This window comes from Orcinus orca, chromosome 19, assembly GCF_937001465.1.
Source record: "Orcinus orca chromosome 19, mOrcOrc1.1, whole genome shotgun sequence".
In the NCBI taxonomy this organism is placed as follows: domain Eukaryota; kingdom Metazoa; phylum Chordata; class Mammalia; order Artiodactyla; family Delphinidae; genus Orcinus; species Orcinus orca.
In genome coordinates, this window is record NC_064577.1 from 47,961,400 (window position 1) to 47,974,051 (window position 12,652).

The 12,652-nt window shown below is 47.5% G+C and overlaps 1 protein-coding gene across 16 annotated transcripts in view; it reads left to right on the forward strand.

Moving 5' to 3' along the window:
* The window catches only part of ACACA (acetyl-CoA carboxylase alpha), a 283,052-nt gene that overhangs the window by 251,717 nt on the left and 18,683 nt on the right, over positions 1–12,652 (forward strand). For all 16 annotated transcript variants that reach the window (XM_033431572.2, XM_004271716.4, XM_033431570.2 and 13 more), the window contains 2 exons: positions 11,126–11,280; positions 11,941–12,111. In XM_033431572.2, the coding sequence (XP_033287463.1) occupies positions 11,126–11,280; positions 11,941–12,111 (326 nt within the window). The remainder of the gene's footprint in view (positions 1–11,125; positions 11,281–11,940; positions 12,112–12,652) is intronic.

Here is a 12,652-nt window from a genome sequence, read left to right on the forward strand (position 1 = left end):
ACCATAAACCCTGTTTGTGTCCCATTGTTTGCCGTTAGGAAACAACCACCAATAACTCTAACCCACCGCAGCCTGATCCTTTTATAGGAAATGCACACATACGACAAGAAATTGGCAAAGTTGTTTCTAAAATCTATTGCCACCCAGAATTGTTGAGGTGGTTTTTCTTCCTCTTTCTTCTCCAAACAGGATAATTACTTCTGACCAACCCCATACACTTTAATTAAAGTAACTGCAGCTCAAGAGCAAGTTACTCACAACTGTACACAGAGAGAGCTCTAAAAGCTTCAGCCACCGATAAGCATCTCACTTAGATGCCTCATAATCGCTCCCAGCATCCAGCGATCGCCGCCATCGCCGTTTTTACCACTAATTCTGCACGAAGGCAGCAACGCCACAATTTCAGAACACAGCGAATTGCATAATTTTCTTTTTTTCCTCTTCTTCTTTCTTTTTTCCTGATTTTCTTTCTGGCCAATTTAAAATTTGTCAAAGTCGGTCTCCTTCTGGATCACTGCCCTTTGATATTTCGCGCACTCCATTTGCCACAAACAAGCCGCAGGGCCGCAGTTCATGCTGACTCCAGCAGAGAGAGAGCTCCATTTATCTTACACTGCCTGCTGAATTCCTGCTCATTACCTGGGGGTTCACTGCCTCTTTTTAACCCCCCAGTGGCTGTCATCATCCCTTCAGAGTAACTGGCTGGTAGGAAGAGGGGTCCTCTCTAACATCTGTTTGTAGAATGACTGGATGGTGAGGGGTGTGGGCCTGAAGCTTCTTTCTCTTGAAGGAAAGTGATATCGCTCCCACATTCACCCAGCATCTTTTAACTTTTGAAACACGGAAAGGGGAGAAGGAGGAGATTCCCAAGGGATGGCCGTTTAATCATTTGTTACAAATCATCTTATTAGCAATTTCCTATCCACATTGAAGAAAACCATATTTATTTAACCTTGACCAAAATGGCACTAGAGGAAGAATCCTTAGTCGGCTAAATGTGAAGCAGGCACTGGCCCAGGGCAGCTTGGGGCATGAGCAGTGGAGCTGGAGTAAAAATAACTACGTACAGGTCTTGGGTATGTTGCTTGCAGGTAAGTTGTTTAACTTCTCCAAACATCAGCTTCTTCATCTAGAGAGTGGGGGTGATGCTCCCACCTAGCCAGCGTGGGGATCAGATGAATGTGCGCTGTCTTTGAATCTGCGAAGCATTGTTCAAACATGGTGATGGGCATCGTTTCCTTTCCATCCTAAGAAGAAGAAGCAGTCTTGTCTCAGGTATTCTCAGTCAGTCAGGGAGACCATAGACGTCCAGGTGTGTTCGTGACAGAAGAGATCAGTGGGGATGTAACAGAAGAAACATTTGTGAACCTGGCTCCTTTTGGGTTCACACTGGCTTTTGGCTCCTTTCTCAGTGCCTAGAAGCAGACTGCCAAAATGCTTTTTCACAAAGTGGGTAAAAATGACCTCAGTTTCCAGATTGGGAGATCGAGGCAGAAGGAAGAGTTAAATAAGTCATCCAAGGTACAAAGTAAATGTACGCTAGTGCCCAGAAGGGAATTCTGGTTCCCTGTGTGCTACTTTTCTCAGGATTTCCTCAGATACTTACCTCAGCTGAATACTAAGCCTGATCAAAAGTAAATAGGAGCTCTTTTTCTATAAATTTATTTATTTATTTATTTATTTATTTATTTTTGGCTGCGTTGGGTCTTCGTTGCTGTGCGCGGGCTTTCTCTAGTTGCAGTGAATGAGGGCTACTGTTCCTTGTGGTGTGTGGGCTTCTCGTTGCGGTGGCTTCTCTTGTTGCGGACCACGGGCTCTAGGTGCGTGGGCTTCAGTAGTTGTGGCTTGCAGGCTCTAGAACTCAGGCTCAGTAGTTGTGGCACACAGGCTTAGTTGCTCCTCGGCCTGTGGGATCTTCCCGGACCAGGGCTCGAACCCGTGTCCCCTGCATTGGCAGGCGGATTCTGAACCACTGCACCACCAGGGAAGTCCCTAAACAAGTTCTTTAAACAAGAGTGCTTTCCCTTTGTGATCTGAAGCCAACTCCACGGAGAGGAATCTGACATAGGAGGACGTCTGAGGAGTAGATGTTGTCCTGTGTTCCCAGTCTCTTCCCAAATGGGCCTCTGCACGGGGGAGCATGCCATCAGGTCACTTAGACAAATCAGTGCATGGTGATTGACTGTGCTCAAAATACTCTCTAAGGATAATGAATAATATTTAACTTCTGAACAGCTAACGTCATCTCTTTCAGGATTCTTATTTTTTTTTAATGGCCTTTTGTCATTTTATATAGTTAGTTTGGGTAGAGGTGGTGAATTACTAGTTTACAGTTCTGTGATTATAACAGAGAGTATGAAAATAGTACATAGATTGGTCCCTCATAAAGGTAAAGGGAAGAATTACCCCAGCAAGGAATGTGATATCAGACCAAATACCAGAGTCTTGCATTGCTGGACCAGTTCTTACCCTGGGTTCTCAGAACCCGGGCTTGGGAGAGTCAGTGCAGAGAGGAAAATGTCCTACCATTCTGGTCGCCTTAAGGAAATTAAATTCCTTCTTTGGAAACAGAGCGCAGCCCTCCAAGGCTTCCCTGTCTCTCTCTGATATCCTTTTACCTCCAGGACAGGGAGAGCGGCCTTAGAGCAGGACAGCCTTCCCAGCCTGGCCTCATGATGCTGTGATGTGAGATCCTCTTCTGGATCCTCATCCTCCTCTTGTGTTCCGAGGGAAGTGACAAATCAATTTAGGTAGAGAGAGAACCCTCTGGCCCAAGCGTGAAGCCACTGTAAGCTCCCCGCAGTCCCTCTCCTCGGTACAAAGAGCACCTGGGCCAAGGAGCCGCTTGGTGGAACTTTATTCTGCTCCAGACACACGTCTTGGTCGTGGCCCTGTTCCCAGACAGCCGGGCAGCCTGCCATGCAGCGCACTGGCCGTGCCCACGTGGACGGAGCGCGTTCTGGGAGTGGCGGTCTGACACCGGCAGCAGCGAGCACCACTGCTGGCCCCTGCTTGGCCGTAAGGCCCTCGCCCACACCCCACACGCCTCCCGGCCTGAGGCACCCTGGGCGGAGGTAGATGGAGTATTGTGGCTGCAAGTGAGGATACATGTGTCTGAAAATCCTCAGGAATGCCTCACTCCCAAGCCTTCTCTTTAGCCGGCGGGATGACAGGAAATGGATACTTCCTTGAGTTAAGGGGACGCAAGGGTTAAGCTGCTTTTCTGGCAGAGGTGATCGAAGTTTCTGCGCTGTGTGTGCTTTTCTATCTCTTGTGCCCTCTTCAAGATGCTGTAAGCTGAAAAGAGCTCAGGTTGCTTATTTGAGGCACAAAGCAGTGTCCTTACCTGGAAAGTTGATCATGGGACAGAAAGAAGTCCTAATACTCAGCCTGGGGAGTGGCCTCTGGCCCTCTCCCCTGTTGTACACAGAGTGTCCTCCCTGGCACCGAGGTCCCCAAACACTGGGCTCCTTAGTAGGTAGGCTGCTGAGGAACGACGTAAGACTTTCTATCATGAAGGTAGAGATGATGGGATCCTCCCTTAAGTTAGCAGCAGCTTAAAACCCACCTGTCACACCGATTCAGAAGCTCTTTGGCTTGATGCAGTTTAGTGCAGTAGTGACAACATTTTCTGGGAAGGAGAAGGGGGTCGTCCTTTTGGTGTGATCTGATTGTATTTATAGAAGCATCTGGGCTTGCCTCTTCCCAGGAAGGAGTGAGTCACAATTCCCTCAGGCTGGAGGGACCTGGCAGGCATTCTGTTAGACTGTAAAACCTAAGCTTCTGCCTGCCTGAGGCTGTCATGAGAACTTGTCAGAGGGACCCTCTTCCCCACTTGGTCCCAGATGACCCAGATCCTTGTCCTCCCGCCTGCCAGACTGAGGAAGAGCAACTTAGAGAAAGAAAATAGTACAGACTGCCAGGCTTAATTGCCACTAGAATTCAGAGAATTCTGTGCTTTTGTGTGGGGTGTTTGCATGGGGGCACAGGGGACAAGGCTGCAGGGGGAGTAATGTATTTAATATATTTTTTTAATCCCCATTTGGAAATCTCTGGCTTTACTATAATGATTTTTAAAAATATGAACAGTAGAACACTAACGCCATCGCAAGGAACCTCAGGGTTAAACATCCCTTGAGAGGATTGCTGTTAAAATCAATATGCATATACAGTTGTATTCAGATAGTTATGGCCCCCTTTGAAGAAAAGCAGATATATGAAAATGGGATTTAAAAAAAAACTAGATACACTGGGAGAAATTATTCCCATTACAAAAGGATTATTTGCTTTACCAAAGGATTCACTGCAGGGTTCCTTCTAAATAGCTCCCTTAAGGCATTTAAAACAGGATCTGATTTCTGCAGTTTTTCAAGAATGCTTTTGTGTAAAGAAAGGCACACCTGTTATGGATACGGAAATAGTTTTGCAGGTTTTTTTTTTCCACCCTATCTTACTGTATTTTAGAGAAATTTCTTTCAACATAGAAAATGTGTTTACATAGATCTTTTAAACAGCTACTTATGTTTATACTTCTGAATCTTAATAAGATTCCAGTCTTTTTTATGCTGATTTTTCAATCTTAAGGTTGAGGAATGGGTATGTGTTCTCATATCTGAGATATTCAGGAGCTTAGTGGGGAGGGTGATCTAGTTCTTTTCTTTAGCATCATAAGTATTTAACCAATCACAGCAAATTGCCTTCTTCTTCTTCAGAGGAGGAAGGGCACATGAAAGTTAAAATTGGGTTTATATTTACATAGGCTTCTTGATAGAACTAAAAAAAAAAGTTAAGAATTAAAAGAACACACACTTTAATATCACATCCTTTTTCCTGTTTGCCAGATTAGGATGGTTGTTACATAAATGAGAAACAGCTCAGAAAAGGAAAGAGATTTCTGCAAGGTCACCTCGTGCCTTTGGCTGCGCAGAGAATTTTTAGCCTACCACTCTGATTTTTATTCTCAGCTTTGAAGGTCTCACCCTCCCCCCAGATCATACTCCATGGTCTGCTCATCCGTACGGTAAGGCTGGCCACCTCCCGCCCTCCCCCAGGGTCAAGGCTGGGTCAAAGCACCTCCTGCCGCAGAAATCAGCGGGCTCCTCAGAAGCTTCTCTTCAGCTTTGACCCCATGGAGGAGAGATGTGGCTTTTCATTATGTCCTGGCCCCTGGAACACCTGACAGGCTGCTGTCCTGTGGACACGTGCAGGTCAGTTTAACTTGTTTCATTTAAAAAGCATGGACTCTGAAGCCAGACTGCCTAAGCCCAAATCCCAGCTCCATCATTTCCTGGCTTTGTGGCCTTGGACAAGTTACTTCACTTCTTTTGCGTGCCTCAGTTTCCCCAACGATAAGATCACAGCAATCTTTTAGGGTTGTCGTGAAGATGAAATGAGATGAAAAGTACTTAAGCAGTACGAGTGTATGGTAACATCTCAATAATGTTAGTTTTCATTTGATCACTAGTAATACCTCTTCTTGCGTCTAAGTCTTTAAACATTCTTAATTGTAAGGCTGGATTTTTAGGATTTCATGGGGACTGTTTATTTTGGGAAGGAAGGCATGGGAGTGACCGACCTCCCTTTTCCCTTTTCCCATTTCAGCCTTTTCCTAAAGTAGGATTCTAGAAAGAATGACTTTCCTCTCTGTAGCATATTCTTAAACACACTCACACATGCACACACACTGGCTTGCTTTCCTAAAAACCCTGAGGCCCTGCAATCTGGCTAGAAAAGAAAGAAAACCATTCCAAGATATTTAATTGTACAGGGAGCTTATAGGATTGATCGAGAGCTTAGCTTTTTACAATAGTCCAGTGAATAAGAAATGCTCCTGACAAATGATCAATGATGGGATAATCACTCTTTATCCCCCTCCTCATTCTTACCTTCTTTCTTTCAGGAGAGCAGGGTTCAGAAGTCAAAAATCTTTATAGACGCTGCTTTTAAATTAAGCAGAAAATAGACATTGACATATGTGTTAATCTCCCCTAAATCATTACTGGGGCTGGCTGCTTTGCCGTACAAGGAGAGGGGCCCTCGCTGTGCTACAGAAGGGTGTAAAACTAGCTTAAGAGCAGCCTCTGATTTTTAGAAAATAAAATGTAGAAAACCTTTTTTTCCCTTAAAACACACAAATCTTTCTCTTTCTCATGGGCATTTAAAATTACATACATTCTCTACTTCTATCTTTTCCTTGCTTTGATGCTTTTTTGAGGTAGGTCTTGAACGGCAATCAGAGGCATCACTGAAGGAATCAGACAACACAGGCTTTGGGGGAATGTTCTGGGATCTTCCTAGTCTCACTCAGGAGGGCCAGAGTATTGTAGGTGTTTACTTTGGTATTCTTTCAGAGCTCTAGGATAGCTTGATTGGGTGGATGAGAATTTTGTTAGGGGAATTAGCCTCCTCTGTCCCTCCAACTGGGTAAAGCCACGGTCTTATTCCCCCAGTGCTCTGTTCCTAAGCGCAGAAGTCCCCCTGCTCTGCACCCAGTGCTGAGCTGTGCTCTTAACTCCTCCTAACACAGTGAACCAAACTCTCCAGCTAATTGCCCTTCTGTGGCCACTGCCAGGTCTCCTGCTTGGCCACTTTCAGTACCATTTAATGTAGAAGAACACAGGCTTCAGAGACAGCCAGACCCAAGGGTAAATCCTGACTTTTCTACTTAAGAGCTGGGTGTCATTGGGCAAGTTACTTTTACGTTTCAGAGCCTTGGTTTTCTCATTTGTGAAGCAGAGACCCTGTCTGTAAGGTTGGGTTATTATAAAGATTAGAGATGATGTATCTGAAGCAACTTGGAAAGCGTTCAGTAACTCTGAGGTGTTCCACTTGGCAGCAGTGTTAGCAGCTGACCAGACCTGGGTCTGAACTGCGCGTGGTGACTTACGAGCTGTGTGATCCTAAAATCATGGAGTGCAGTGCCTGGCGCATAGGAAATGCTCGATAAATGGTGTGTGTTGTATACGGAGCGCATCTATGTATATATGTTGTTGACCCTGAGGGAGAACGTTGTGAGGGTCTGGAAGTCCCTGTTCAGCCATGTTCACGGTCCTGCCATCCCCCGCCCCCCAGCAGGGCTGCGATTTTACCTGACGATCTCTCAATGCCTCAGAGATGCCGCGAGTTCACTTCCAGACCACCACAATGAAGTGAATGTCGCAATAAAGCGAGTCACGTGACTTTTTTTGGTTTCCCAGTGCATAGAAAAGTTGTTTACACTATAAGTGTGCAAGAGCATTATATCTGAAAAACAATGTACATACTCTAATTTAAAATACTTTAGCGCTAAAAAATGCTCACCATTATCTGAGCCTTCCGTGAATCATAATCTTTTTGCTGGTGGAGGGTCCTGCCTCGACGTTAGTGGCTGCTGACTGATCAGGGCGGTGGTCTCTGAAGGGTGGGGGGGACGGACGTGGCAATTTCTTAAAATAAGACACCAGTGAGGTTTGCTGCATCGATTGACTCTTCCTTTCACAAACGATTTCTCTATAGTGTGCAGTCCTGCTTGATAGCGTTGTTTGATTTCCCCATAACAAATACAGTACAGGTATAACTCGCTTTACTGTGCTTTCAAACTTTTTCATTATTATTATATTTCTTATGGTGATCTGTGATCAGTGATCTTTGATGTTATGTTTTGATGTTTTTATACTTGTGTTGGCATTTTTTAGCAATAAAGTATTCTCTAGGTATGCCTGTAACAGGAGGCACTACCCTAGAGACGTGCATACAGAATGGGAATTATTGGAGATGCCGTCTCGGTCTAGTCGTGGGGTGGGACTGAGGTGGAACCTCACCTTTATCAGGCAGGAGTCTGCCATCCTCATTTAGCCTTTTCTGAAGTTAAAGGGATACTAGTACCGAAGCGCTTGTACACATAAGCCAGAAACACACACAACACAGTGTTCAAAAGCTGGGGGAGCCAAGCTGCTGCATCCGGGTCCTGCCTCTGCCCCTTTCTAGCTTTGTGACCTTGGTAAGTTACATAAATTCTCAATGCCTCAGTTTCCTCACCTGTAAGAGGAGGAGAATAGGAATACCAACCTCATAAGGTTGTTGTAGAATTAAATGGGTTAATAGATGTAAAGCACTTAGAACAGTGCCCAGTGCCCTGTTGATTACTGATTATATGCACTGGGGAGCCAGGATACATTTTTTTTTTTAGTTGTACTTATTTTTTTAACTTTCCATTTGATATAATTTTACAGGAAAGTTACAAGAATGGTACAAGGAACTTCTGATGCCCTTTTCTCCAATTCACCTACTGTTAACTTCTTCGACTTGCTTTAAAATTTTCACATGCACAAGCTCCCTCGCTCACTCTCTCTGCACACATACGTGTTTTCTTTGAACTGTGTGAGCTAATCTGTAGACATCACGATCCTCTATCCATAAATATTCAGTGTGTGTTTCCAAGAACACAGACTTTCTTTTACATAAGCAAAATACATTTATTAAAATCAGAAGCTAGGGGCTTCCCTGGTGGCGCAGTGGTTGAGAGTCCGCCTGCCAATGCAGAGGATACGGGTTCGTGCCCGGTCCGGGAGGATCCCATATGCCGCGGAGCGGCTGGGCCTGCGCATCTGGAGCCTGTGCTCCGCAACGGGAGAGGCCGCAACAGTGAGAGGCCTGCGTACCGCAAAAAAAAAAAAAAAAAAAATCAGAAGCTATAACATTGATACAATACTGCTGTCTAATCCATAATTCATATTAAAATTTTACCAGTTGTCCCAATAATGTCCTTTATAGCCTTTTTTTTTTTTTTAGTCCATATCTGAGATCTAATCTCAGAGCACATGTTGCAATTTGTTGTCCAGTATTTTGTCCCTTTTAATCTGGAATAGTTCTTTGGCCTTTCTTTGTCTTTCATGATCTTGACAGTTTTTGAAGAGTCCAGGCCACTTTTTGTAGCGTTCCTTAGTTTGAATCTGTCTTATATTTTCCATGGTTAGGTTCAGATTATGCATTTTTGGCAGGAATACTGCAAAAGTGATGTCATGTCCTTCTCAGGATGTCGTATTAGGAGGCACGTGATGTCAGCTTGTCCTGTTCTCGGTGCTGGTTAGCTCTGATTACTTGTTCTAAGGTTTTGTTCACTGGGTTAATCCACTGTAAAGTTGCCATCTTCCCCTTTGTAATTAGTAAGTAATTTGTAAGGAGCTGCTTTGAAACTATGTAAATATCCTGTTCCTCCTCAAAGGCTCACCCACTGGTTTTAGTATGTGTTGATAATTCTTGGCAGAATCAATGACTGTGATGGCTGTAAAATGGTGATTTTCTAATTCCATCATTCCTTCTCTATTGTTAGTCTGGGGAGAGAGAGGGCTTTCCCTTCCCTTCTCCCCCATTTAATTATTTATGTCAGGGTGACTCATGGGTTCTTATTTAATTCCATAAATATTCTATCTGATGCTCAAATTGTCCCAAATTTAGCCCGTCAGAACACCTTCACACTGGTTCCTGTGTCCTTTTAACATGTCCCAGTCAGTTTTTGAGTACTTCCCCGCTTTTTGTGACAATACACTCCAGGCTCATCTTATATTTCTCCTGCCCCAGCCGCGGAATAAACCATTTCTCCAAGGAGTCTTGGTTCCTTTTATTGTTGAAGGAAAAATGTTTGCTTCCCTGTCAAGGGTGTTCTACTCGAGACCATCTCATCTCAGAAGGAGCTGGTCAGCTCTCCTCCCCGGAACCCTCCAGGCAGGTCCACCTAGAATGAACGGGCCTCCGTCTCATCCCACAGTGTGGTGCCCACTGCTGTTTACCTGGTTTGGAAAGAAGGCTGCTGGGGGGTCAGGGGCCCAACGCGATGGGTCAGTGGTTGCCTCTGTGTGAGAACCCAAGGAAAGATAGCCCTTTGTACCCTTCATCACAGTTCAAAGTAGTGATGGGTTTTGTTTTTTTTTTTTTTAAAAAAAAAGGTGGACTTGGGCATCCAAAAACCTCATAAGACTGAAGCTAGGTAGTAGAGTTACACACGTGTTTGGGTATAATACGGCTCACTCGGCAGCCCAAGGCTGTTTATGGCATGTGATTCATAGTGGCATAAAAGCAAGGCCCGCTCCAGACAGACACGCTTGAAATAGACCTTTCTCTATTGCATCCCGTCACCTGTGGTCATGTATTTATTTGTCAGCTTTGGTGACAAAGCACTTCAAGTTGTCCCCAACCCCAGGGGCTGTCACCTATTGCTCTTTCAGTTAGACTTACTCCTCCTTACTGGGCAGGCAGATAAATTCTCGGTATTGATTGCAAGTTCCATTCTGAGAGTAATTAGGAAGAAAAGCACAACGTAGCAGCGCCTCTCCTGGGACACTGTTGAGTGGGGGTGGGAGGCTGCTTGTTATAAGGAGTCCAAACTCATCTGTTGCGTAAGGGCGCCATGTGCTCATAAGCTTGGGGGTCCAAATGGGGTTTGTGGACTGCCTTTCTCTATTTCCCTCCTCCTCTGCGTTTAGCCCAAGAGCTAGAATATCTTTGTCACTGTGGTCAGGGGTTGGCTCTGGCAGTAGCAGCCCAGGTAGGAGACTAGGAGGCTGGCTAATCCCCCGAGCTGGCATGAGACACATGCCTCTGGCTCTGATTGGGTCGGATTCTACTAATTTCAGGTTAAGAGTATGCAGACCTGAGATTAAAGCTGTGAAGTAAAGCAGCTTGCGACCTGAGGAGTCATCAGGTCCTGTCCAGGCGGACAGGTGACTGGTGTGGACGTGGGGAAGAAGAGCTGCTGGTCTGTGTGCGGAGGCACAGGGCGTGTCCCCCCAGCGTGTCCCACACCCGGAGCAGCCCGGCCGCTCTAGTGCTGGTCAGCAGGGCATGGCACGGTGCCCTTCGTGGGGATGAGGGGCCCGCTGTCAGTCAGAGCGGTGGTGAGGGGCACGGGCTGGCACCTGCTCGGGGCGCGGGCCCCCCCCAGGGCTGCTTTCATAGCCGTCAGCCCCACAGGGAAGGGAGGGCACGGGAGCCCCATGGCAAGACAGCAGGTCTGGCACCTGGCAGAGTCCGGTTGTCAGCAGAGGCAATGAAGACGTTGGAGAGCTGAGCCTCAGAGCTTCCTGTGACTGTGGCTGCTTCTGATAGAGGCTCCTGGTCCGCCTGCGCCTGACGGTGTGTCTCCTTGCAGGCACCCCCGAGCTAAGCGCAGCTGAGCGGAAGGAGCTGGAGAGCAAGCTGAAGGAGCGGGAGGACTTTCTCCTTCCCATTTACCGCCAGGTGGCCGTGCAGTTTGCTGACTTGCACGACACACCGGGCCGGATGCAGGAGAAGGGTGTTATCAACGTAAGTACGGTGGTCGCCGCTTCTCCTGACTTGTCAGAGACCTGCCGCCAGCCCGTGTGTGTCTCATGCCCACGGGCTCCCATGCAGGGAGCTTTCGGGGCTGCATTAAAACAGCGGGTGCAGATCAAACCGTGTTCAGTTCTTCTGGCGAGACTTGTCCCTTTTTCTGTGCCCACTACCATCCTCAAACAGCTTATGAGTTAGGCTCCCGGGGACTCCTCAGGAGGCAGGCTCCATTTTGCTGGCGAGAAACTGACTCCCAGGCACTCCACTGGGGACAGCTTCCCCGGGGTCCTCAGGCAGTGGGTTACCCCAGTGTCAAGGTCCCGGCAGCGGCTAGTTCACACTTGACCTGCGTGCGAGCTGTCTGAACCGCCTGCTCAAAAGCAGCCCCGTGCTCTCTGTTACCCGGGAGTCTGAGCCCTGCACCCCCAAACATCTCAGCTCCGTGTGGGCCGAGCGATGGCCAGGCCCCTCCCTGTGCAGTGCTGCGGTCGGTGGGGCGTGGGGCTGCGCTCTGAACTGGGCAGCCGCCTACAGGGGCTGGGCTCGTGGCCACTCTAGTCTCTGAGGGGCTCGCTGGAGGGTAGGGTTTGTGCCCGTGGAGTCCCCTCTGGGCACCGAGCTGGGGCGACTAAGCTTATTGTTGTCTGGGTGTAGGACATCCTGGATTGGAAGACATCCCGTACCTTCTTCTACTGGAGGCTGAGGCGTCTCTTGCTGGAGGACCTGGTCAAGAAGAAAATTCACAACGCCAACCCCGAGCTGACCGACGGCCAGATCCAGGCCATGTTAAGGCGCTGGTTTGTGGAAGTGGAAGGGACAGTGAAGGTAGGTGGCCCCCTGGAGGAGCCTTCACATCCTGCTCCTCACCCGCCGCCCGCCCGCCCCTGGCACCGCAAGAAGCCTTGTTGTCTAAGAATCCCCGGGCCTCGGGAGCGGAAGGGAGATATGGGCCTCGGCCTGTGTCCTCCCCACAGTAATATGTCCTGAGGGCTTGTGAGAGGAGGTGGTAGGGCGTTCTTTGCAGCTCATTCCATCATTCAGCAAACCTTTCTGAATGCTTCCTGTACACCAGACAGTGAAGGAGGCAGGCATATGCTCCTGTCCTCGCAGAGCTCGCCACCAAGGCAGGGAGACAGATTCGTCAAGGGGTCACATACAACAGTGAGGCCAACGTCAAACATGGCAGGTCCAGGGCATCGTAGAGCACAGAGAAGGGCCACCGGACCCGCTGTGTGGGAAGGGAGGGCAGAGTCTGGGAAGACTTCTAGAAGTAATGTCTCAGCAGAGACCTGAAAACATAGTAGGAGTGAACCAGAGGAAAAGGTTGGATTAAGAGACAGGAGGAATGTTCCAGGCAGAAGGAACC